Consider the following 22,296-nt stretch of genomic DNA (forward strand, 5'->3'; position numbering starts at 1 on the left):
CCGGCGCCCGAGGGCTGGGGCCGGCGGCGGGAGCGGGGCCGCGCGGTGCTGAAGGGACAGCGCCCGCGGGCGCCGCCCGCCCCGCCCCGCCCCGCCCCGCCCGGGCAACAGCCACCGGCGGCCCGGCCCGGCGCCCCGGGAGCGGGGCGGGGGGACCCGGCCTCCGCCCGCCGCCGTCGCCGCCCTGCCCGGCGCGGCCGGCACGGGGGCCCGGTCCTGCACCCGCGGGAGCCGCTCCCCGGGCCCCGCGCACCCCCCGCCGCCGCCCGCCCGCTGCGCCGATGCCGGGCGTTGGGGCGATCGGAGCGCGGTGCAGGCACCGGCCGCGCAGGAGCCCCAGGAAGAGCCCCAAGGCGGAGCCGGGCCAGGCCGGCGCCGCCATGGACGCGGCGATTTGGATCTACCAGTTCCGGCTGATCGTGCTGGGCGACTCCACCGTGGGCAAGTCCTGCCTCTTACACCGCTTCACCGAGGGCCGCTTCCCGGGGCCGCTGCACTCCGACCCCACCGTGGGGGTGGACTTCTTCTCCCGGCTGGTGGAGATCGAGCCCGGCAAGAGGGTCAAGCTGCAGCTCTGGGACACGGCGGGGCAGGAGCGGTTCAGGTACAGGACCAGGGGTCTTCGCCCCCACCGCCTCCCGTCCGCCCCCCAAACCTGCCGGGCCCCCCCCGCCCCACAGCCCCGGCCCCCGCCGCCCTCCCGGCACCGCAGCCTCATCGTCCGACACATCTCCTGCCCCCAGGGCTTTGCCTTCCCCCCCCAGTGTATCTCACTGCACCCACCCGGCTGCTGTGCCCTAAACAGCACTCCGCCCCATTGCCATCCAGCCTCACCACCCCATTGCCTACCGGTGCCCTCAGCCCCGTGGCCCACCATCCCTTCTCACCCCACTGCCCACCAATTCCCCCGCAGGAGCTTCCTCCTCCCCCACCCTTTCCCTTCACGCCCACCGGCGAACAGCTGCCCCTCCCCTTCCAGCTCACACTAGGGGGTAACAAGTGGCCTTGCCCTGTTTCCCCTTCCCTCCCCCATTTTGCCCTGAAGTCCTGGACTGAGGGTAGCCGTCCCTCCTCTGCATTTTTTTCCTTCTTTGCAGCAGGAGGCCCCGGCTTCACTCCACATTTCTTACTTTGTCATCGCCTCCGAACTCATCTTCCCCTGCAGTATTTCCCTCTGCTGTAACTCTCCCTCCCATGCGATCTGGAGAGGCCAGGCCGCCTCCCTGCCCTTCCTCCCTCCAGCACAGCAGCACTGCGAGCGCCAGTGCAGCCTTGGCAGCGCGAAAGCCGCCGGGCAGCCGGCTACGGGCAGCCAGCTACGGTCCCTCGTTAGGGTTTATCTGCCTTCGGCACCTGCTCTGCACTGGTGGTTGCCAGGAGCCTTCGCTAATACCTCTGTAATTTATAGCGTAGCTAAATGAGTTCAAATGCTGCAGTGAGCACTGAATCCTCTCCTTTCTCCTTCCTGTCGCAATCAGGTAGCAAAATTACCTCTTTTCCTGCCCCAAAAAAGTCACAGTCACCCCCCAACATAGAAACCGGTACTACGATTCACTCACTCTTGTGGCTGTGATGTACCTGTGGTGCTTGCCGCTTGAGGCAAGTTGTGTGTGGATTTTAGTTTGTACTTGGAGTATGAACTCAGGTGGGAGGCTGATGCGTAGCCCGTCTATGTGGTACCTGACCCACACACTTGTTACTGGGATGCTGGCAAGAGGGTTGAAATGGGTCTCTTCACGGGCCAGAATCGATTCTTTTATGTTCCCTGCCTTCCGCTGCAACGGTTGTGCAGATCCTCGCACTCAGCTCAGGTGGGATTTCCCTGTCTTACCAGGGGACACCACCAACCCTTTTCTTTTCAGTAACAAACATTAGAGTGAAACAACAAAAACTCTTCTGGGGTGGCATGAGTCACAACTTCATATGTATTGTGCAGGCAGGCCTCTGAATGGTTAGCAGAGAAATGAACAGTGATAATAGCAAGCTTGTAGCATTTTTCACCCTCCTTGTGCTTTCTACAAGTAAAATACTTGTAAACAAGTGACTAAGAATGTATAGTCTCTTTATTTTGAATTTGCTGACAAAGAGGCGGGATGGCCAATGACAAGGCAGTTGACTGAAAGGAATGCAAATGCAGAGTTTTGCATGCATTTTAAATCAAATGTTAGCCGTCCTGTAACCCGGGAATGCTCAGGGGATATACAGTGATGAGTCATGCAGTCAGTTGCTTTTAAATTTACCATTAGTATACATCTGTGTTTATCCTAATACCCAGAAGATAAAAACTCAAGGAAGTCGTTTTAAACATTTTTTTGGTTTTCTGCTAAGAGTTTCCTGCTAAGAGTTTCCTGCTAGTTGGTGGCCCAAATATCATAGCCTTTATTGTATAGTCTCAAGGAAATTATAAACATTTTACCAATTTACACACCACAGGTTAAAATCTTGCACATTCTGTTCTCTGCTGACGGAGAAGACCACAGATCACAAGCGAAGATGGTCTTGGGGAGGAACTAACTCTTCCAAGAACTAATGTTAATTTTGTAGAACGCCAAGCAGTTTGCAGTTCTGATTCCAAATCTACTCTGGTTCACTTGCATTGGGGCTTTAGAAGAGGTAAAACCTGGCTTTAAAGCTCCCTGGGGAGTTCCCTGTGTGCAGGGCAAACTACTGGCTGCATAATGACCCCTTTCTTTTGGTCCCAGGCATTAGGGACATTCCCAGGGGAAAAGTAAGGTGTGACACACCAGCCACCACCCTCTCTTGAAAGAGGGCACTTATTTTCTTGGAGAAATTGTTTTGGAGAAATTCTTACATGTGTCTAATTCATTGATGCTGCTGTATTTGAACTGGATTTCATGCATGGTCTTAGAAATCATCGTTAATATGCACTGTTTGCATTACTTCTCAAATAAAGTAATTCTCACCGCTTCCACAAGAAGGGTGAGCAACCTGCAGACGCTGGTGCTGTCAGTTGACTTATTTTGAGCTCAGACAGAGCACTTACCAACTATATTTCCTCTGACATCAGCAAGGCATCACTAAGCAGAATCTGCCACTGTGCTAGGTGCCATACAGACCACAACCACATAATCAATGACTTTAACACCTTGCTAGAACAAGAACCTACAGACTCGGGTCCGTAACGCAGATTAAGGTAAATGAGGAGTACACCCACAGTTTCTTTCTGTCTTGAGATTAGTTGTCATTTAGAGCAATCGGCTGCTTTGGCTGTGTTTCACATCATCTACTTTGCTGTGATTTTTATGTTTGTTTGTTTAATTTTCCTGTATTTAAATCCAACAATATATTTAAATCATAAAACTTGCAAGTCTATAAAGTGCTTGGTAGTGCTGCTGAGACTGAGAGTTCATTTCAAGAATGTAGGGGCAAAATATTGCGGGGATGCCTCAATTATATTAACCCACTTTTTAGTAAGCCATGATGTTAGATACATTCTGTTTCTAACACATGACTTGAAAATAAAACACTATCCTTATTCTTCTTTTTGAGTAAGCAATATGTAATTTCAAAATTATTACCCTTACGATGTACTCTTCAGTCATAGTATAAAAATAAGTCTTCAAAATTAGATAAAGCTTTTAGTGAAAGTTCAGTTCTGGTAAAGATCAGTAAGATCATAATGAGAAAGAAACACTGGCACTGATTTAAAGTCACCCTAAAGCCATAGTCTCATGTCATAAATACATCTTCTCGTTTGTTTTCAGAAACAATTGTTCAATGGCCATCATCTTTTCTTGAGAGTATTAATTAGGGTCTTAGATCTTGAACCTCATACTTAGATTAAGCGAAGAGAATTGCTTCTGTTCTAGACAGTATTTTCCCCTTCCGTAATGGTAGTTTAGGCAGAATGAATTAGCAGAACAAACACATACTCTACATGGGAAGTCATAATTTACAAAAGAATTTAGGATCTGCATTTAACAAATACTCCCAATTAAAACTAAAGACTTCAAAGTAACTCCTTGGAAAAACGTTCTAACGTGTCATTACTGTACATCACAATTTATAGCTTCTTGAGGTGCTGTCTCACCTCCAGCAATTTCAAATACGGAACCATCTGGAGGAACCTTGCAGCATTCAACAGCAAAGTGTCGTGGTTCCCTTTTAATACTTAGTGCAGTCTTACCTTTTTAGTGTGTTCTAATAGGGAAAAACTGTTCTTCTTCAAGCCTTTGTCTGCATTTACCATTCATTTCTTACAAATGCCAAGCATTATATGAAAAAAAGCAAAAATGTTATTCATACAAGTATTCTTTCTGAAAATAAAAATTTAGGATGGTCTTGAGGGTGCCAGGACAGTCCATATTTAACAACAGCATAGATAAAGAGCTTTGGAATCGCTATGTATTTATATGAGGTGGGGGAGAAAATAAGAATTACCTTTTCAATAATGCTTAACATCAGTTTTTGTAACTCTCAGACAAAGGTGGTGTAATAGTTCACCTATTTAGTGTGGCCCGACTGGAGGCTGTAGCACACCCATCACCAGAGGCTGGTGTGACAGGCACACTCCATCCTGACAGAGGAGCTGCACAGCCACGTAGGCCTCTGGTCAGGTCACCAAGGGGTTACAGTCACCTCTCTCGGGTAGGAGGGTTGTTTTCTTCCATTTGGTGTAGCGGTGGGAAGCAGGCACACTCCCTCCTGAAATACTAGCTTGCGCCTGGAACCAAGGCCCAGGCAGACCCGTTGGTTTGGGCACTTCCATTAGCTGTCACTTAAAGAAGGGTTCAGAGTCTGCTGTGAAAGAGAAGCTGAGAGGAGGCAGGAAGGAAGTACTGGGCACAAAGGAATAGAAGAAAACCAAAGTGTTTAGGCAGAGAGAGAAGACACGTGAATAAAGACAGATGCAGGGATAGATTTAAGCATTCAGTCCTCCTTTCATTCAAAGTCAAGGGCAGATTTGCCAGATTCTAAATCTGAATGGATTTCTGCTTCCCACTTCCAACCAGCATGTCTTCTGAACAGACTCCTGGAAGGAGAAGGCAGGCTCCGTTGCTGTCTCCCCAGTTTTAGAAGAAAGGCTGCTCTTCGGCCATTACTTTTTCACCATAATCCCACCCTGTCTCTAACTTAAGGCTTTCCCTCTACTAAAGGAAGTACTCCCCTCTCCCTCCTTGGCCACAGGAGATTAATCATGGTGCTGCAAGTAACACGTTCCCATCCATAATGCTAGTTTAATGACGTTAGTCAGCTGAACCAGAGTTTACAGGAGAGGCCATCATTTCAACAGGAATTTAGGATCTGCATAGGGATAATTTGACAAATGGAAATTTGAACTTTATGAATAAGTCGGACTACATCAAACCTGCAAGTTTTTCAAGTCAGGATGAGGAACTGGTGACAGGTCACTTTCTTTCAAAATATAACTGCAAATAATAACTTACCTTAATAGTAAAACTATTCCACTATTTGTAGACCACATTTTAACAAATGTCATCCTTTTCTCAGATGTTAGACAATCATGTAACATGGTATCATATGTGTCTTTAAAACTTTTTGTGTTACTTTTTTCTTTTGTTACTATTTTCCAAAGCCTCTCTAGTATATCAAACTTTGTTTGGTATTGAGAAAATTAATTTCAAATTATACATACCAAAAAGATAGAAAAAACGACGGCTGTCTCTCCTGTATATTCACCCCGGTTTTGTGATGTACAGCCCAAAGTTACAGATGCTTTTTAATCACCTCCGTTACAGGCAATACGTACACGTAATTAAATGCACTGTCTTAGATCATCAGCTACTGTAAGTTAGCGTATCTCTGCAGAAGTGAGTTACAACAGGTGAGGGTGCTGACTGCTGTGCTTAAGCACGCAGTATCATGTGGGGGGCTGTTTCTCAGTACTCGAGTTCACAGACACATGTATAACATCATTCTGTACCGAAACGGTGGGCGGACAGTGCACTGATTTTCAATACTAACTTTCTTTCTTCGCTGGCTAATGCATTTCTTTGGCATAACTGTTTTGAAGGGGGTTTTTAAAAATGAAAATAGGTTGTATCAGCTTCCAAGTCGAATCCCATTTTTGTCACCCACTTCTTTTTTTTCTAGAACCACTTGAATTATTTTAATGTGCTCATTTCTGTTTGCAACTGCTCTGCAGCAAAAAAATGCTTAAGAAAACCTGAAACGGATCTTTGTGGCACCTTTATTTAATACTCTACAAAACATGACACACCTCATTTATAGTCTTAAATAATTTTGCAAAACCATGTATCATTTTTCATCTCCAGGCTATTTGAATTAATCTGAGGGTAAGATCGTATTTTCTTCACATTCGAGCTGTTCAGAGAGGCACTCCATGGGCTCTTGAACGTAGGAAAGAGCTTTCTAAACATTAGGACGAACAATCCCTCCCCGTTATCTAAATAAAACCATTTCAAATGCTGTTTGCAGTGGCTAAATGAATTTAGATATGCCAAGAAACCTAAGCCTTATCTAGCTGTGCACTTACCTATCTGTAATACAACTACTGCTGCTAATTATACCTCTATGTTCGAACTGTTATAAAACACTATGTGAAATGCAATGAACTGAAAATCAGAGGGAGCTACTCTTATGGAAAGAGAGGTTACGGTGTACAGTTCATCCTGATTCCAAAAGTTTTGAGGCTGCATCCTCTTCATGGTCATAAGATAAAATGAAATTAATTCTTGGCTAAATTATAATTTCAAATTAGGACTGTTAATAGAGACTGTGCATCTCATTTCAGTTGGAGAACACTTCTATATACACTAGCTATATATTCATGGTAATAACAAGCGCTTGCATCCACTCCTTGGTAGGCTGCCACTTCCTTTAAAATATCTCCTTTCACCTTCTCCATCGTCCCCTATTGCTCATGATTAGAGAATTAGAATATTTTTTTTGTGTCCCTGTATCTCTCTCTCTCTCTACGTTCTAACAAGCATTTTTCTTCTTCTAGGGCGTATGAAAAACCTTTTCAACCAGAGGAAGGGTTTCCTTCTTCCAAAATTCCTTCCAGTGAATGCTCTAGAAAGTAGAGGGCTCAAAAGTAGAAAATATCTGTTGCCAGTCCTGGAAATCTCATGCCAAAGAAGAGTAAATGCAATTATAAAGAGCTTTTGAACCTCTGTGTGAGAGAGATGCTGGAGGTAGAAGTGTTCCTTTGCCAATGCTGTAAGAAGGTGTGTTTGCCCACCTCAGCTACTTTTGGACAATTTTCTTTAGGGAGTTCCCTTTCTTAGTCTGTTACCTGTTGACTTCTGCAAGCACAAAGAATTACGATTATCTCTACGAACTTCACTACCAAAGAGTTTTTCTGCAAGGAATACAAAAGGGTATGCCTGTACATTGGGAAGCTTAGGCTCCAGGTTTCTCGACATCTGCCTACATATTTCAGTTTGAAATAATTGACTGGAACACAGTAAAGTGCATGTTTGTATAAAACAAAAGGACTTGGACTTTAACACCAACAAGTATTTGACAAATAAATATATATATTTTATTCTGTGAACGTGTGCCACAGTTCACTAATAAAGAGTACTTTGCAGGATAATTCAGCTTCAGAATTCACACTAGAGATGTTGGCTTCAAGAATGTTTAGAAAGTGACTTCTGAATGTCAGAAAAAAAGTGAAAAAGAAACATTTTTGTGTTGAGAAGGTGAATTGATAAATTCAAATTAGTTTTAAAAAAGCAAAGGTATTTCATAAAACTTACAGTAGATAAAACCACATTACCACATGGGAAAGTCATCTATTTATGATTAAAGTGAAAATGTATTTTAATTTTCCTTTTTTTTTTCTCTTCACAGATCAATAACACGCTCTTATTATCGCAATTCTGTGGGTGGCTTACTGGTCTTTGACATCACAAACCGACGATCTTTTGAGCATGTGAAGGACTGGCTACAAGAAGCAAAAATGCATGTGCAGCCCTTTCAGATTGTGTTCCTGTTAGTAGGACATAAATGTGACTTAGTGTCACAGCGTGAGGTTACGAGAGAAGAAGCTGAAAAACTGTCATCTGAATGTGGTATGAAATATATAGAAACTTCAGCAAAAGATGCCACAAATGTTGAAGAGTCCTTTACAATTCTTACACGAGACATCTATGAACTTGTAAAAAAAGGAGAAATCTCAATACAAGATGGATGGGAAGGTGTCAAGAGTGGCTTTGTTCCAAATGTTGTACATTCGTCAGAAGAAGCTGTAAAGCCCAGAAGACAGTGCATCTGCTGAGTTTGTAGCATGCCAAAGAGCACATCGGGTCTTCAGGAGATGATGCCAACCTAAATAACAGCATAATAATTTTGAAACAATATTAGATCATGACATAGCTGAATCACAGAACGGTAATTTGGTTTTGTATCCTTCTGTCTAGGTCACAACGTCATAAAACTTTAAGTGCTTTTTTTCTTTTCAGAGTACAATAACTTTGTGTGGTCTTTAGGAAAAGAAATTATATATTGCTAAAGGAAAAACTAATCCTGTAGCAAGACACTGAGAAAGCGCAATAATCGTTGTGACAACATCCTCTCTTGGGCTTTGTGTTTTGAATACTGTTTAAAATCAAGCCTTGCCTAGTGAGGATCAGGTGAGCTCATTACTTTTGTTCATCCTGCCTTAGTTTTGGACATGAAAATATTGTAACTTACACTTTTTAAATGTGATTCTTTACTCAAGTGCAGGGCTGCAAATGACCATTGAAATTTAGAATGCTGTAGAATTTCATAATAAAGATAACTCTAAAGAAAGCAAGCTGAAAGATTGCTCCAATAGCAAACACTTTTGATACAACTATGAATATAAGCCTTACTAAAGAAAAAGAATGTCTTAGAAAAGATGATTTATTTGTATATGAAAATGGGGAATAGAAGTAATGAAATTTATTATTAAGTATTTTCTGAATTGCCAATGAAACTAAACGTAACGTCACCTATGATCCAGCTGTTATTTGACTTGCATACAAAGCAGATTTCCTGACCACTGGAGTTACATTTCGGTGGCTGGATCCTCAGCTGGATGATTTTCATAGCCAGACTGATGCCTAGGGAATTATGTTAATTTACACGAACAAATTCCATATTAGCTTTAAAAAAATAACTACTTCTAACTAAAAGTAAGAATAAGTTAAAAAGTGCTGCGACCCATGCAGACCCAGGCCTTATATTTGAATAGAGCAAGGTTTGTTTTATTCTCAGCCAGCAAATGTTAAACTGTTGTCTAAAAAAAGAAGGTTTTAAAACCAAGACTGTTATGAATTGAGTGTTTGGAGAGGAGAGAATTTCTAAAATAATGCTCGGCTACAGAGAGCAAAGTTGGAGAACCCCTATTCTAAGAAAGCAACACATAATAGCTTTTAATAACAATAATAATAGGAGAAATCTGTGATCATGTAGCATTTTACTGAGCTTGAGGTCATCTTCCTACTCCTCTGAATATAACACACACTAGCTTTATGCAAACTATGCCCTGTATGTCTAGCACTTAAATACCAAATATGTCTCTTTCTATTTTACTGTAGTAGTATATCAGGATGACTTGATCTCCAGAGTTGATAAGCATCTACAATTTATCTGGGCATACTCATAACCACCAAACGTCAAGCCAATTATCTGCATATAAAGGTGTGTTATCATGTTACAATTCTCCATTTTCAAGCCAGGCAACAAGTCCATCTAATCTAACTTTTTTTTTTCAACAAACATATAATCAGTTTTCCCTCAAGTTGCTTTTAGGTTCTTTTACAATTCTTTTGTAAATGTTCCATAGTATAGAGACAGGTTGTTTGGTTCCAGTTATTTTATTTGTTTAGGGCCACTAAAATTATTGACTTCAAAGGGAACTGAAAGGTTAATTTCTTCAATAGCCTGAGTGTCACTTGCACTAAGGCACAGTTACGCTGTCATAGAAGGATACAGAGGCCTTAATATAAACAGGAATCAGCCTTAATTCATTAGCAATTAAAACAGTTAGTTAATTGTAGTCTCAGCATGCCACAAATTGCTATGAGCCTGATTCTCTGTTACACTACATATGTTAGTCGTTTACACCAAATCAATTTTGATTTGAGGGCATTTTAGGCCCTCTTTACTAAGTAAACATGACTACAGATGCCAAAAGGTAGTGCAGAATCAGGCTGTGTGCATTTGACATGGATTCCCCTATGATACTAGGCCCATGTTGTGCATCTCAGATCTTCTCTTAGTTGTTTAAGAGGACAGAATGGGCCAAGGAATAAGTCGGTGGCTGGTGAGTCAACAGACCCAAAGTCTATCACTGGTTCACTGTGTGTTTCTGAGCAAGGCATTTATGTTTTCTGTGCCTCACCACCTGTATCTCAGAAACGGAGATGATGGTTCTTCCTCAAATTCACAAAGACTGCTGAGACCAAATCTGACTGTATGATCTTCAGTCTAGACTCTTTTCTCTGTGTGCGATCTGTTGTAGAGCGTCTAGCACCATGGGTTGTGGAGACTGGTTTGTTCTGCCATACCAAAAAGAAATAATTAAAATATTAATACAGCTTTATAAGTACCGGGTATTGCTATTACTATGAATCTACATTTCATTACACGTTTTGTTACTTTCATGTTAAAATCTTTTACCTTAAACTTTTCTTCCTGAATACTCTGGAGCCAATGAGCTTTTTGTTCTGTATGAAAAAAGTCGGGTGTGTAGGGAGGGAAGGGACTAGGCGAAGAGGGGAGTGGAGGGGAGGTATGCACAGAGAAATAAACAATCATCCAAACAGAGCCTTAATGATCTCTGCTGTCAATGTTGTACCTGCAGTGTCACATTTGTTACACTGGGGATAGAACTTTTAACCAGATTCAACTGTGTAAGGAACTGGTATTGTCAATGCAACTAGAAGAGAAGTTCACTGCATTTTAAAGTACTGTGCACACTGGTGTCTTATTTGTAATTCCTAAAAATGTAGATTAACATGTACATTCAAACATTGTCTATCTTGATGATATATTAAACCACTACTGTACCTTCTCACTACACACTTGCAGTTAATAGAAATGTCTGATAAATAGATGATTTGCTGAAATATGTAATTTTGTTTTCAGATGCTTTGCAGTACAGTATGTAAGTAACAGCTTGAATAGGCTGTGGAACAGATTATAGTTCAGTGTATGCATATTCTTTCCCCCCCCCAAGAAAGGACAAATATTGATACAGGAATGAAATTTCAAAAAATTACAGAAATTAGATAAATCTCATTTGACAGCCAAATTAATAAGTAGACATTATATTAATATGAAAACATCGCAACTTGGTAAATTAACGTTTGGTAAATCCCAGTTAGGAAAAAGAAAAACCTGTTGAAATAGTGAACAGTTTGTATTTGGATTCATAGGCCTGGCAAATGAATGAATATAAAGTACTGGTTTGGACTCCTAAAATCTTTAACCTTTCATTGCTTTTATTTTAAGTTTGATAAAGAAGAATAAATATATTCCTCTAGTCATTTAAATATTTTACACATGAATTCTTCAGATATTTGGGCTTGCTTATAATTGCATCTGTCCTGTGTAAGAAGTAGAACCTGGCCGCACCCCCTAGGAACCAAGCAAGCAAAAAACATTGCGGTAGCGTACGTTCATACTGTTCATTTATGCCTTCACTGTGGAATAGACTTTTCAATCTAGCTTCAAGCTGGTGACTATCCTGTGCTCACACAAAATAATACAGGCTTGACTGAGCACCCAAGTACACTCCAGTTGCTCTGTGCAAAGATCCCTTCTGCCATAACCAAACCATTCCTGGTACCCAAGTTGCCTAACCTAAAGCAAAGATAGAAGAGAAGGCTCAGGGAGACTTTCTAGCAGCCTTTCTGTGCTTGAAGGGGGCCTACAGGAAAGGTGGGGAGGGACTCTTTGTCAGGGAGTGCAGTGATAGGACGAGGGGTAATGGTTTCAAACTGAAAGAGGGGAGATTTAGATCAGGTATTAGGAAGAAATTTTTCCATGTGAAGGTGGTGAGACACTGGCACAGGCTGCCCAGAGAAGCTGTGGCTGCCCCCTCCCTGACAGTGTTCAAGGCCAGGCTGGATGGGGCTTTGAGCAACCTGGTCTGGTGGAAGGTGTCCCTGCCCATGGCAGGGGGGTTGGAACTAGATGGTCTTTCAGGTCCCTTCTGACCCAAAACATTCTGTGACTCTATGATTCTATGATAGGTGGATGCACTGTGCTCACAGGTATTTTGGTCTCGGGGTTTCACCTCCCTTATAGAATACATGCTTCATCGCCCTGTTTTTACATAATTAACACCCAGGGAGAGCATTTTTCCCCCAGCTGTAGACCCCAGCACATGACATCAACTTCTCCAAGTCTCCACCCTTGCCTTTCACCCAGAGCTGGCATAGCAATCTCAGCAGCCTTTATTCAGCCTTGGAGAGGAAGAAGGAGGGCTGAGGGTTTATTCTCTACGTGGGCATGGACCCATACCACAAACATGCTGAACTGTTTAAGAAATCGTTAAAGAGCAAAACACAATTGTCAATAGGAAACATCTGCATTGCTCATTTCTCAGTCCAAAGACAATCTTTTAAATAAGTAAATGAAATTAAAATTCTAAAAGAGGAATCAGTAAAATATAAATCTCTTTAAAAAGCCTGATGGATAGGACTGAACAACAAAATAGATTCTAAAAAATAAAGTCCAAGCCTTTGTGTAATGATCCTTTGCTCTAGTACTTAACTGTATGCAGTAGCACCTATGATGCCTAGGTTTCTTAAGAATAATAATGGTGTCATTGAATGTATTTCAAACTACAAGAATTCAACCAAAATTCATCTGTCTGATCCTCAGACAAAAAAAATTACTGTAGCTCATGAATGCATATATACTTACTTTCCAGCTCATTCCTAGCAGTAATACAATGTCTGGGTTTAATGCTACGTTCTGTGAGGTTATCTTCTGAAAACCGACTACCTACATACACTGTCGTTTTACTCAGCAATATTTGCTCCTCTGCAAAGTGAATACAGCTGTGGAAAAGCTGAATTTTACTTTTAAGCATGGCAGAATTGTTTATCACATTTCAATGAGTGTGCAAATCTGATGAAAGTCATGCAATTGAAGACGTGCCAGTTGAGCATAATATAAAGACTATGAAGTTGTACAGGTTCCTGAAGACAATTTGCTTTGCATAATACTTAATTAGTGGGAGTGTAGCATACATGTGAAGAAAACGAAGTTGGTTCTGCAAACCCCAAAATATTTTGCTAAGCAGCACTTCTGACGTGGAAGAGCTGGCTTTATAGCTACAGGACTCCACAGAGCAATTGTTTTTCTTCATGGAGTTGCTGCTCCCACAAGCAAGCAGTGGAACAGCAAACACAGGGCTAAAATGCATCCAGGAAAATAGCTTGATAGCACAAATCCCCAAAAATATAATATAGACACTGTGGGCTTTTTACCCCTGGGGAGACGGGGGACAGTTGTGTGGCAGCCAACACCACCACAGCACTTGCATGGCAACTCCTCCCATGACTGCTCATCGCCCACAGAGGCCGGACAGGAATGGGGAGTAACAGGCTCTTTATGTAGGGGGAGGTAAATCTTCGTTTAAACTCAAACTGAGGAATCCAAAATCCCAATCCTGAGCTGCTAGAATGGATCACCATCTTTGAAAGTATTTAATCCATTTCTCAGAGAAAGTCACTTTTTAGGCTAGGCCTGAGCTACTTGGGGATGGATGCTTGATGTGTAATCTGCTGAGAGACTACTCCTCCATGGGAGCAGCGCTGTAAACCAGCTGTCACCAACCTTCAGCATCCTCACAGGCTACAATAGCAGCTCAGACTAAGAATAACCCTGATTACCTTCACAGGCTGCTAAGGGCCCACCTTGCAGCTAAAGAGTTTCTACAGAAATGTAAGAGTAGAAGTGACAAGAAGAAATTCTCTGCATTGTGAATAAAATCAATGCTTAGGTAAATGAGCTGAAGTTTCAGCTGTAGTTCAATTACTGTGATTCCTCATTGTTGGGGTTTCAAATCTGCTTGTGTGCAAACTGATTTTTCCTGCTCCATGAAAATTGTAGAGGGACAGACTGAGCCTCCTGTAGCAATAACCTCAGTCACCAGGGAAATGAATGCATAAGATAATGATGGAAAGGAAGACACAGATCCCTTCTTCCATCCCTGCACTGTGAAGGGGGATGCAGTGAGATTAACCACTGCCAGAGCCCTTAAGACCCTACGGAAATTTCCATCACTGTTATGGGACTTGTTGGATGACAGAAAGCGCCAAGGACCGGTAGTCATCACAGAGACACAGGCTATGGACTCCGCAGCTCCGGCGGCTCCCTAAGGATCAGATAATTCTGTGGGACAGCCGCCCCAGAGGAACAGTTGGGTATAACTTGATGCCAGCACTACATCTACATTGGAATCTTCCCCTTCCACCTTCTCCCCTGCGTGGTTTCTTTGCTGGAAGGGACTGCGAGAAACCATATTTGGCACTAAGGTCTGGCAGTGAGCAGGGCGATCGTTTAATATGTTAGTGGTAGTTGCTAAGTATTATGGTACAAATGCTGAGGGGAGGAATTGTGGAAAATATTTTGGTCATAATCTTAGTAATAAAAACTTTGCAGTACTGGCACTGCTCTGCAGCACTTTTGAGAATTGTCCATTTTGGTTAAGTTTTCAATGCCAAGAAAATAGCTTAGCTGTTTAGTCACAATTTATACTAAATTGCTGTTTTAAAATAATTACTACTTATTATTCAAGGGAAAAAGCATCCTGTGTGCAGATCATTTTTCTCATTTCCCTGACATATAGCCGGTGTTATATGCATTAAAAGAGCAAGGTATGCCAGGATTTAAATTTAAAAGATATAAGTCTCAATTCCGGTCAGTCAGACCACTGAAATTCACAGTAACGCTGTTCATTTTATTGGGTTTTTTTCTCTGCCCAGTTCTCTGCAGAAAACAGTCTGATTCTCAGAGAAACTTTCAAAAGAAAAGAGAGTCAAAGCTTACTGAGCACTGAAAAAGTGCTGCATGTGTGAACAAGTGTCAGAAAAGCAGCACATGAAATGGTAATTTTTCCTGTTGTATCCTCTTTCACTCTACCGCGCTTCACAGACCAACCATAACTCCCTGAATACACAGAGTGAAGGGCACAGTAAATTTCTAGCTGTCCAAAAAAGGCTAGGAGAGGAAAAATTAGATCAGATGTAATTCCCTGCAGCGGTTCTCTGCAGCTCTGTGCCTGGGCATGGAACAATGGCCACATTTTGCCTAACACACGCCACGTGCTTCCCCACGTCCCGAGAGGAATTTGGCCTCAGCACCCCGCCCCCTCGCCCCCCCCCCCCCCGCCAGGTTCTGCCTGCAAACAAGCACTCTGCACCACCCCACAGCATCCTCAGCGTAACTCAGGGCAAAAAGGGCAAAGTTTTCCAGCAAGGAAACTGTGAGGGAATAGCACTGCTGTCTAAAAATACATCAGAGAAGAATAAACATCAGGGAGAGAAAAGTTATTTAAGCTAGAGGACAATGTTGGCATAAGAACAAACGAGTCATCCTGAGATGCACAGGATAGGCAGTTCTGGTGATGCTAAGATAGAAAATCTTAAACAATAAGTGAAAGCAACAGTAATCTTTACTCCCACACCACACACAGGCAATTTCTCCAGAATGCTATTGTTATTAACTGCAAGGGTGACACGAAGCCCAGATAGTGAACATCAGAAATAAAGGGGTTTGCTTTCTTGCTGGAACAGAAACAAGTTGTTTCATGTCAAAAGTTTGGTCACTGATGATGCTTCTTTCTCAGCTGCAGGCAGGTGTCCATGTGTCCTTGCCCTGTAAAAGCACTGTCTTCAGAGACGCATGGCATGGTCTGCGCATAGGGTGGTTGTGGCTGTCCACAGCAGTGATAAACGAGACTTTCTCACCAAAGGAACAAGCATGAGTTTTAGTACCCCTACCGAACATAGCTAGTTTGATTGGAGAGGAGACTAGAACTGACTAATCAACCATCAAATGCTTTTTTCCATCATGGACTAAGTGAAGATTAGAAGAAACTACGTGCATCTTATTTGTCCCATGATCCTTAAGGTCCCTTCCAGCCCAAACCATTCCATGAGTCCATGATTCCATGAACACAGCAGCACTTATTTCCCGCTGATGCAACTCGTTCAAAGCCAATAGCTTTGCACCTGGAATCAATTCACTCTGAGACATCTAGGATATTATGCACCGTATTAATTTCACTGATCATCCAAATCTTGATGAGCTGTTGCTTGCAAATCACTTTGAACCCATGGACAGCTTTGCGATTAAGTGTCATTCACTCTGTCTTTTATAATCCATGCAAAGGATATCAAACTGTAGGCTAATGTAGTACCATATGCTAATCAATAATTAATACCTTCATTACCATCAGCATTTAGTAATAATCCATTTGCAATAGAATTAAAGCAAATAAAACAAGATTATATAACACTGTGTACTGTCAAAGCACCCTGAAGTGGTTCTAAAATACCACAAAACCTTGAGGCTCATGAAACTTCCCAGAAAATTAATGCCCAGATCTTCAGAAAAAATTACAGTCAGTATGTAATATCAGTAAAAAGTACCACTGCTTCTCAGGTGTTCAAGTTCTCTTTATTCCTTGTCTAGCACAACTTGTAACTACTGCACAAGAGCGTATTTGGGCAGGATGGAAGACCTTTTGTACCTAGTACTTTCACTTCTGACCCTTCCAGGCCAACCCCACGAATGCTACAGCAATGGCTACTGGGTGCTTAGAGGATACTTAGAACAGACAGGACCGTGAAAGGCACGTGCTGCGTCCTGGGCACTCTTACGCTTTTGTGGCAACATTTGGCAGGTTTGCATGAGAAGTACAAATACAGAGAAATCCATCATTTCAAACCATATCATGTTAAAACACAGCCCAACTTCACTTAGCTTAAATGCTGCCTAAGAAAAATTTGACATTATAACATTCTAATGATTTGCGTTGTGGTTTTGTACTCTTAAGCTTTGCATCACAGGGAACTGAGATGAAGTTCAGAGAGTCACAGAATCACAGAATCACAATTCTCTGTAGTTAGTATATTTTCTGGCTGAATGATGTCCGAATTATTTCTCAAAAGCAGTTTGAAAACATTGCTGAATTGTGGCATTAATAGCAAGCATATATTAAAAAAAATAAAGCATTTTAAAAGAACAAAAATATCAAATAACTGGAAACAATCCCATTTCAAAAGTGTTTGGGGAAAAGAGGATTAATCAGTTCATGGAATAGCGGCTCCCAGAAGTGACTGCCTCCATATCACAGTCTATAGAATATTTGCCTCAGCTTCTCTGGTACTGACATACCTCTAAAGTGATACACAGACTGTGGAGCAGGGGGCTGACACACAAATACACAACGCAACCTTTTACTGACCCTGCTGGAGGCCTCGTAACTTCAGCACCGTTGCAGAATATCTATGCAATGGACAGTTCGTCATACAATTAGCTCTATATTGCATAACTATATACTATACATACAACTATATAACTGCATGCATTGTATGTGCAATGAACACTGTACACTTGAATATTTATAGTATGGAATGCACAATATATAGTAACAATAAAGAAAAAATTATAGGCTAGTTGAAGCATTCAGAAGCTGGAAACTTTGTCAAAACAGGAAATTATTCAGTACCTCCTTTTTACTTCTCACTTCAGAGAAGGCCTTAGTATGGCTGTCTTAATTTATTAAGGTAATAAGGCCATATTTAGTCAGCATTATCAAAACTTCCGTGGTGTACAGATTTGTTGAATGTGTTCTCACAGCTTTTCTAACACCTCAGGGACCCTATCATCTACAATACGAATTTATCTTCAAGTTGCATCCCTCCCCTACACCCCAGCAGGGTGGCCTGAACGGATGGCACCAACCCTCAGGTTTCCTAACCTCGCTGAAATTTTCTTCAAGACACATTTTAGATGAAGGCTAAACATTTTAATAGAAAAATAAACCTCAATTTTCTGTAAATAAAAGCTGAAAGTGGTTTTGCTGATGACACAGAACTGGGAGGAGCGGCTGACACACCAGAAGGCTGTGCTGCCCTTCAGAGAGACCTGGACAGGCTGGAGAGCTGGGCGGGGAGAAATGTAATGAAATACAACAAGGGCAAGTGTAGAGTCTTGCATCTGGGAAAGAACAACCCCATGGACCAGTACAGGTTGGGGACTGAGCTGTTAGAGAGTAGCGTAGGGGAAAGGGACCTGGGGGTTCTGGTGGACAGCAGGATGGCCATGAGCCAGCAATGTGCCCTCGTGGCCAAGAAGGCCAATGGCATCCTGGGGTGTATTAGAAGGGGTGCAGTCAGTAGGTCGAGAGAGGTTCTCCTCCCCCTCTCCTCTGCCCTGGTGAGACCCCATCTGGAATAGTGTGTCCAGTTCTGGACCCTTCAGTTCAAGAAGGACAGGGAACTGCTTGAAAGAGTCCAGCACAGAGCCACAAAGATGATGAAGGGGGTGGAACTTCTCCCTTATGATGAAAGGCTGAGGGAGCTGGGTCTCTTTAGCTTGGAGAAGAGGAGACTGAGGGGTGATCTCATTAATGTTTATAAATATGGAAAGGGCGAGTGTCAGGAGGATGGAACCAGGCTCTTCTCGGTGATGGCCAATGACAGGACAAGGGGCAACGGGTGCAAGCTGGAGCACAGGAGGTTCTACATTAACATAAGGAAAAACTTTTTCACCGTGAGGGTGACAGAGCACTGGAACAGGCTGCCCAGAGAGGTGGTGGATTCTCCTTCTTTGGAGACATTCAAAACCCACCTGGATGAATTCCTGTGTGACCTACTCTAGGTGGTCCTGCTGTGACAGGGGGGTTGGACTAGATGATCATTTGGGGTCCCTTCCAACCCGTAACATTCTGTTATCCTGTGATCCTGGCCCCTATCAGCAATAGTGTGGCCAGCAGGAGTAGGAAAGGGATCGTGCCCCTGTACTCGGCACTGATGAGGCCGCACCTTGAATGGTGTGTGAGGTTTTGGGCCCCTCACTCCAAGAAAGTCCTTGAGATGCTGAAGCGTGTCCAGAGAAGGGCAACGAAGCTGGTGAAGGGTCAGAGAACGGGTCTGATGAGGAGTGGCTGAGGGAAGTGAGGTTGTTTAGTCTGGAGAAGAGGAAGCTGAGGGGAGACCTTATTGCTCTCTACAACCACCTGAAAGGAGGCTGTAGTGAGGTGGGGGTCATTTCTTCTCCCAAGTAACAAGCGATAGGACGAGAGGAAATGGCCTCAAGTTGCACCAGGGGAGGTTTAGATTGGACATTAGGAAAAATTTCACTACTGAAAGAGTGGTCAAGCATTGGAACAGGCTGCCCAGGGAAGTGGTGGAGTCACCATCGTTGGAGGTGTTCAAGAAACATGTAGATGTGGCAGCTTGGATTGACGGTTGGACCTGATGATCTCAGAGGTCTTTTCCAACCTAACGATTCTATGGTTCTACGAGTCTCAGGGGCTTCGTAGAGGGCCCGTCCCCGCGGGGCCGCGAAGGCAAAGGCCAAAGGCCTCTCCGCCCCGGGGTGGCCGGGCCTGGGCGGGGTCGCGCTCGGCAGCGAGCTGGGGTGCGGGGCGGGGCGGGGTGGGGCGGCGGGGGTTCCCCCGGGCGGCGCAGCGGCGGCGGCGGGCCGCCAGGGGGCGCTGCAGGCGGAGCCCGCAGCGCCAGCGGCCGCGCTTGGCGGCGGGGCCGGCTCCTCAGCGCCGCATCATGTGGGCCGGCCCCTTCCATGGAGCCGGGGCTGCTGCCGAGCGCCTCCTGGGCGGACGCCGCCATGAGGCTCTGAGGGGCGGCTGCGTGCGGAGGACCCAACCGGTCGCGCTGCGGAGCGCCCCGAGCCTGGCGCCGACCTCGCCCCCGGGCAGGGGAGCCCAGCGCTGCTGCAGCCGCCGCCGCGGGTCCGGCCGGGCGGGCGGGCGGCCCGGGGCCATGTAAAGCGGCAGCGGCCCGGGGGAGCCGAGCCGAGCTCGGGGAGAGGAGCCGCTGCCGCCGGCGGCGCCGGCCGGGGAGGCCCCGCGGGGGGGATCATGGCGACGTCTAATCTCTTAAAGGTGAGAGCGGGGCCCTGGCCGGGCCCTGCGTGAGGAGGGAGGCGGCGGGGGCCGGGCGGCCGGGGCTGCCCCGCCACCGGCTGGGCCCTGCGGGTGGCTGGGGCGGCCGGGCCGAGCCGGGCGGCCGGCGGGGTCAGGCCGCGGGCGCCGCTCCCCGGAGTTGCCGTTCCCCGGGCGCGGGGGGGCCGGCGGCCCTCCCTCAGGTGAGCGGCCTCGGCTCCCGGTGCGGGACCGCTGGCCTCGGCCTGGCCCGGCCGGTGGCCTCTTGGCCGCCAGCACCCCCTCCCCCCGGCTCTCCCTTCCCAAACACGCGTCGTTGGGAAACGGCGTTGCGTCGTGCTGTTAGAGAGGGCACGGTGTCGTGTCTTTGTTGATTTAGGAAGACCTAGGTGTGCGGAAAATTAGTTTTAAGTTAAACAAAGAGTTGAAAAATGCCTTGGCGGTGGGCAGGTGTCGTTATTTAGGTTGCTGCCGTATTCCACCTTTTTTGTTAACTACAGTTTTTCTGCAAAGAAAAACTCCTGGAGGCCTTTGGCTTACGTTAGGCGGCTTTGCTTTTGTAGTCGGCTGTTTTCAAACACTTTCCCGGTGTCCGATGACAGATGTCAGTCACCCCAAGCTGCTGCAGGTTTGAGCAGAAGTTTTTAGTATGACAGCCCAGTATTGTAGCTCAGGACTCCCTGCCCTGGTGTTTGCGGCGTATGTGTGTGGAGAAGACTGTCTGTGGCCTTTGAGGCCGTGCCAGCACATGGAAGATGGGCCTACTTCAAACAACTGTTACTAATGCCTCCAGTAAGTGTTTCTAGAAGCCCATAACACTTCTAGAAGCGTAGTTAGGGCCAAAGGCCTTGGGGAGGCTGTCTGCTGAGCTTCATCAGTTAGCAATTTAAAATAAATATAGAAATATACATGCGTTCAGCACTGTGCATTATAGTTAAATGTGGTTCTGAAGAAATGCTGCTTATGTTTTAGCACTCTGACCTATTTTGGATGTATAGATTTGTCCTGAAACTGCTGGCTGTGTTACTCTGAGACACTTAGTGTGAAGAAATGAGAAATAATTGATAGCTGTACTTCTTCCTGGTATCCAAAAAAAGGGTTTAGTATTAAAAAGATAATTTTTAGCATTTTTTTGTGAAATTGAAATGTAGTTGAAATTAATTTTAATTAATTTCTCTATAATTTTTGTGCCTAACTGGGTAGTTAGATTTTTAAGCAGATAAGACTTAAATAAAATCCAAAATTGAACAATCCCAGAACACTGGTGGAAAAACCCCCAATGTTCTGTAAGAAAAAGTACGCTTTTTGTGGAAGGGTATGGTTTTAGAGCAGGACTCAGGCGGTTTATCTGCTTGTTGATGTTTTAGTCCATCTCTTTGCTGTATATTTAAGGATCTCTGGAAAGACCAATGCGTGCTTTGACGAGACATGTGGCTGTATAGCCCGTAGTAGATGGAAGCATAGGCCTGTGAGGTTTGTCAGCATTCCACTTCAGCTGTTTTGAAAGAATAATAGGTGTACAGTAAGGGAAGATAGAGTCAAAGGCCTTGGTTCTGCGAGATGACTCGTGCTGAACCGAAGGCTTTGCATTGACTGGTCATGTTTTTTGCAACTGGCTTTTGAATCATTATTGTTTTATATTGACAACAAGATACACACGCACAGTGTGTTTTAGGAAAAATGCTACAGAGATGCCTATCCTAACATAGGCCTTTCTGGTCACTTGGAGGGTTTGTAAGTGCTATAACTTACTAATTAGTGAGTTTTGTAAAGACATGAAGTATGAGTCCTGCATTACAAAAGAAAAGATTATACAGGGATTTGACTTTGTAATGACACAGTAAACCAGTGCAAGAATTGGAGCTAGATAAGCTCTTTTGTTCCGCAGTTCTGCTGTCAGAGTGCTCTCAGAGAAGCAAACTGTTGATTCCAGGTTAGTGTTGACTGGCAGTGCCTCAGGCCTTTTGAGGCTGTGAAATGTACATCTGCTTTAAAGTTTAGGGGGAAAAAAAAGCACTATCTTGGCACAGTAAAAATCCCTGGGTAAGAAAGGAGAGGTGTTAAAATCTGTAAGGTTTTTCCATATCTTTTCCAAATAAGTCTGCATAATCAAATCTAAGTTGGGTTTAGACAGGTCTTGTTTTTGCTAGGATAAACAGGAACTAAGAGTTTTCTCTGGTTTTCCTCCGTCCTCATTTGACTGTCTACATAGTTGAGAAAATGAAGTG

At 44.2% G+C, this 22,296-nt stretch overlaps 2 protein-coding genes across 4 annotated transcripts in view; both read left to right on the forward strand.

Annotated features, from left to right (window-relative positions):
- The first annotated feature begins 281 nt into the window (after positions 1 to 281).
- Positions 282 to 8,227, forward strand: RAB39A (RAB39A, member RAS oncogene family). The gene is made up of 2 exons (XM_086481784.1): positions 282 to 604; positions 7,801 to 8,227. Exons 1-2 carry the CDS (start codon positions 282 to 284, stop codon positions 8,225 to 8,227), a joined length of 750 nt encoding a protein of 249 aa, XP_086337910.1.
- An 11,817-nt stretch (positions 8,228 to 20,044) lies between these two features.
- The window catches only part of CUL5 (cullin 5), a 32,715-nt gene continuing 30,463 nt past the window's right edge, over positions 20,045 to 22,296 (forward strand). For all 3 annotated transcript variants that reach the window (XM_086476038.1, XM_086476044.1, XM_086476051.1), the window contains exon 1: positions 20,045 to 20,068. In XM_086476038.1, coding sequence (XP_086332164.1) covers positions 20,045 to 20,068 — 24 coding nt within the window. The remainder of the gene's footprint in view (positions 20,069 to 22,296) is intronic.

Source organism: Leptosomus discolor, chromosome 1 (genome assembly GCF_034619465.1).
Source record: "Leptosomus discolor isolate bLepDis1 chromosome 1, bLepDis1.hap2, whole genome shotgun sequence".
Lineage (NCBI taxonomy): Eukaryota > Metazoa > Chordata > Aves > Leptosomiformes > Leptosomidae > Leptosomus > Leptosomus discolor.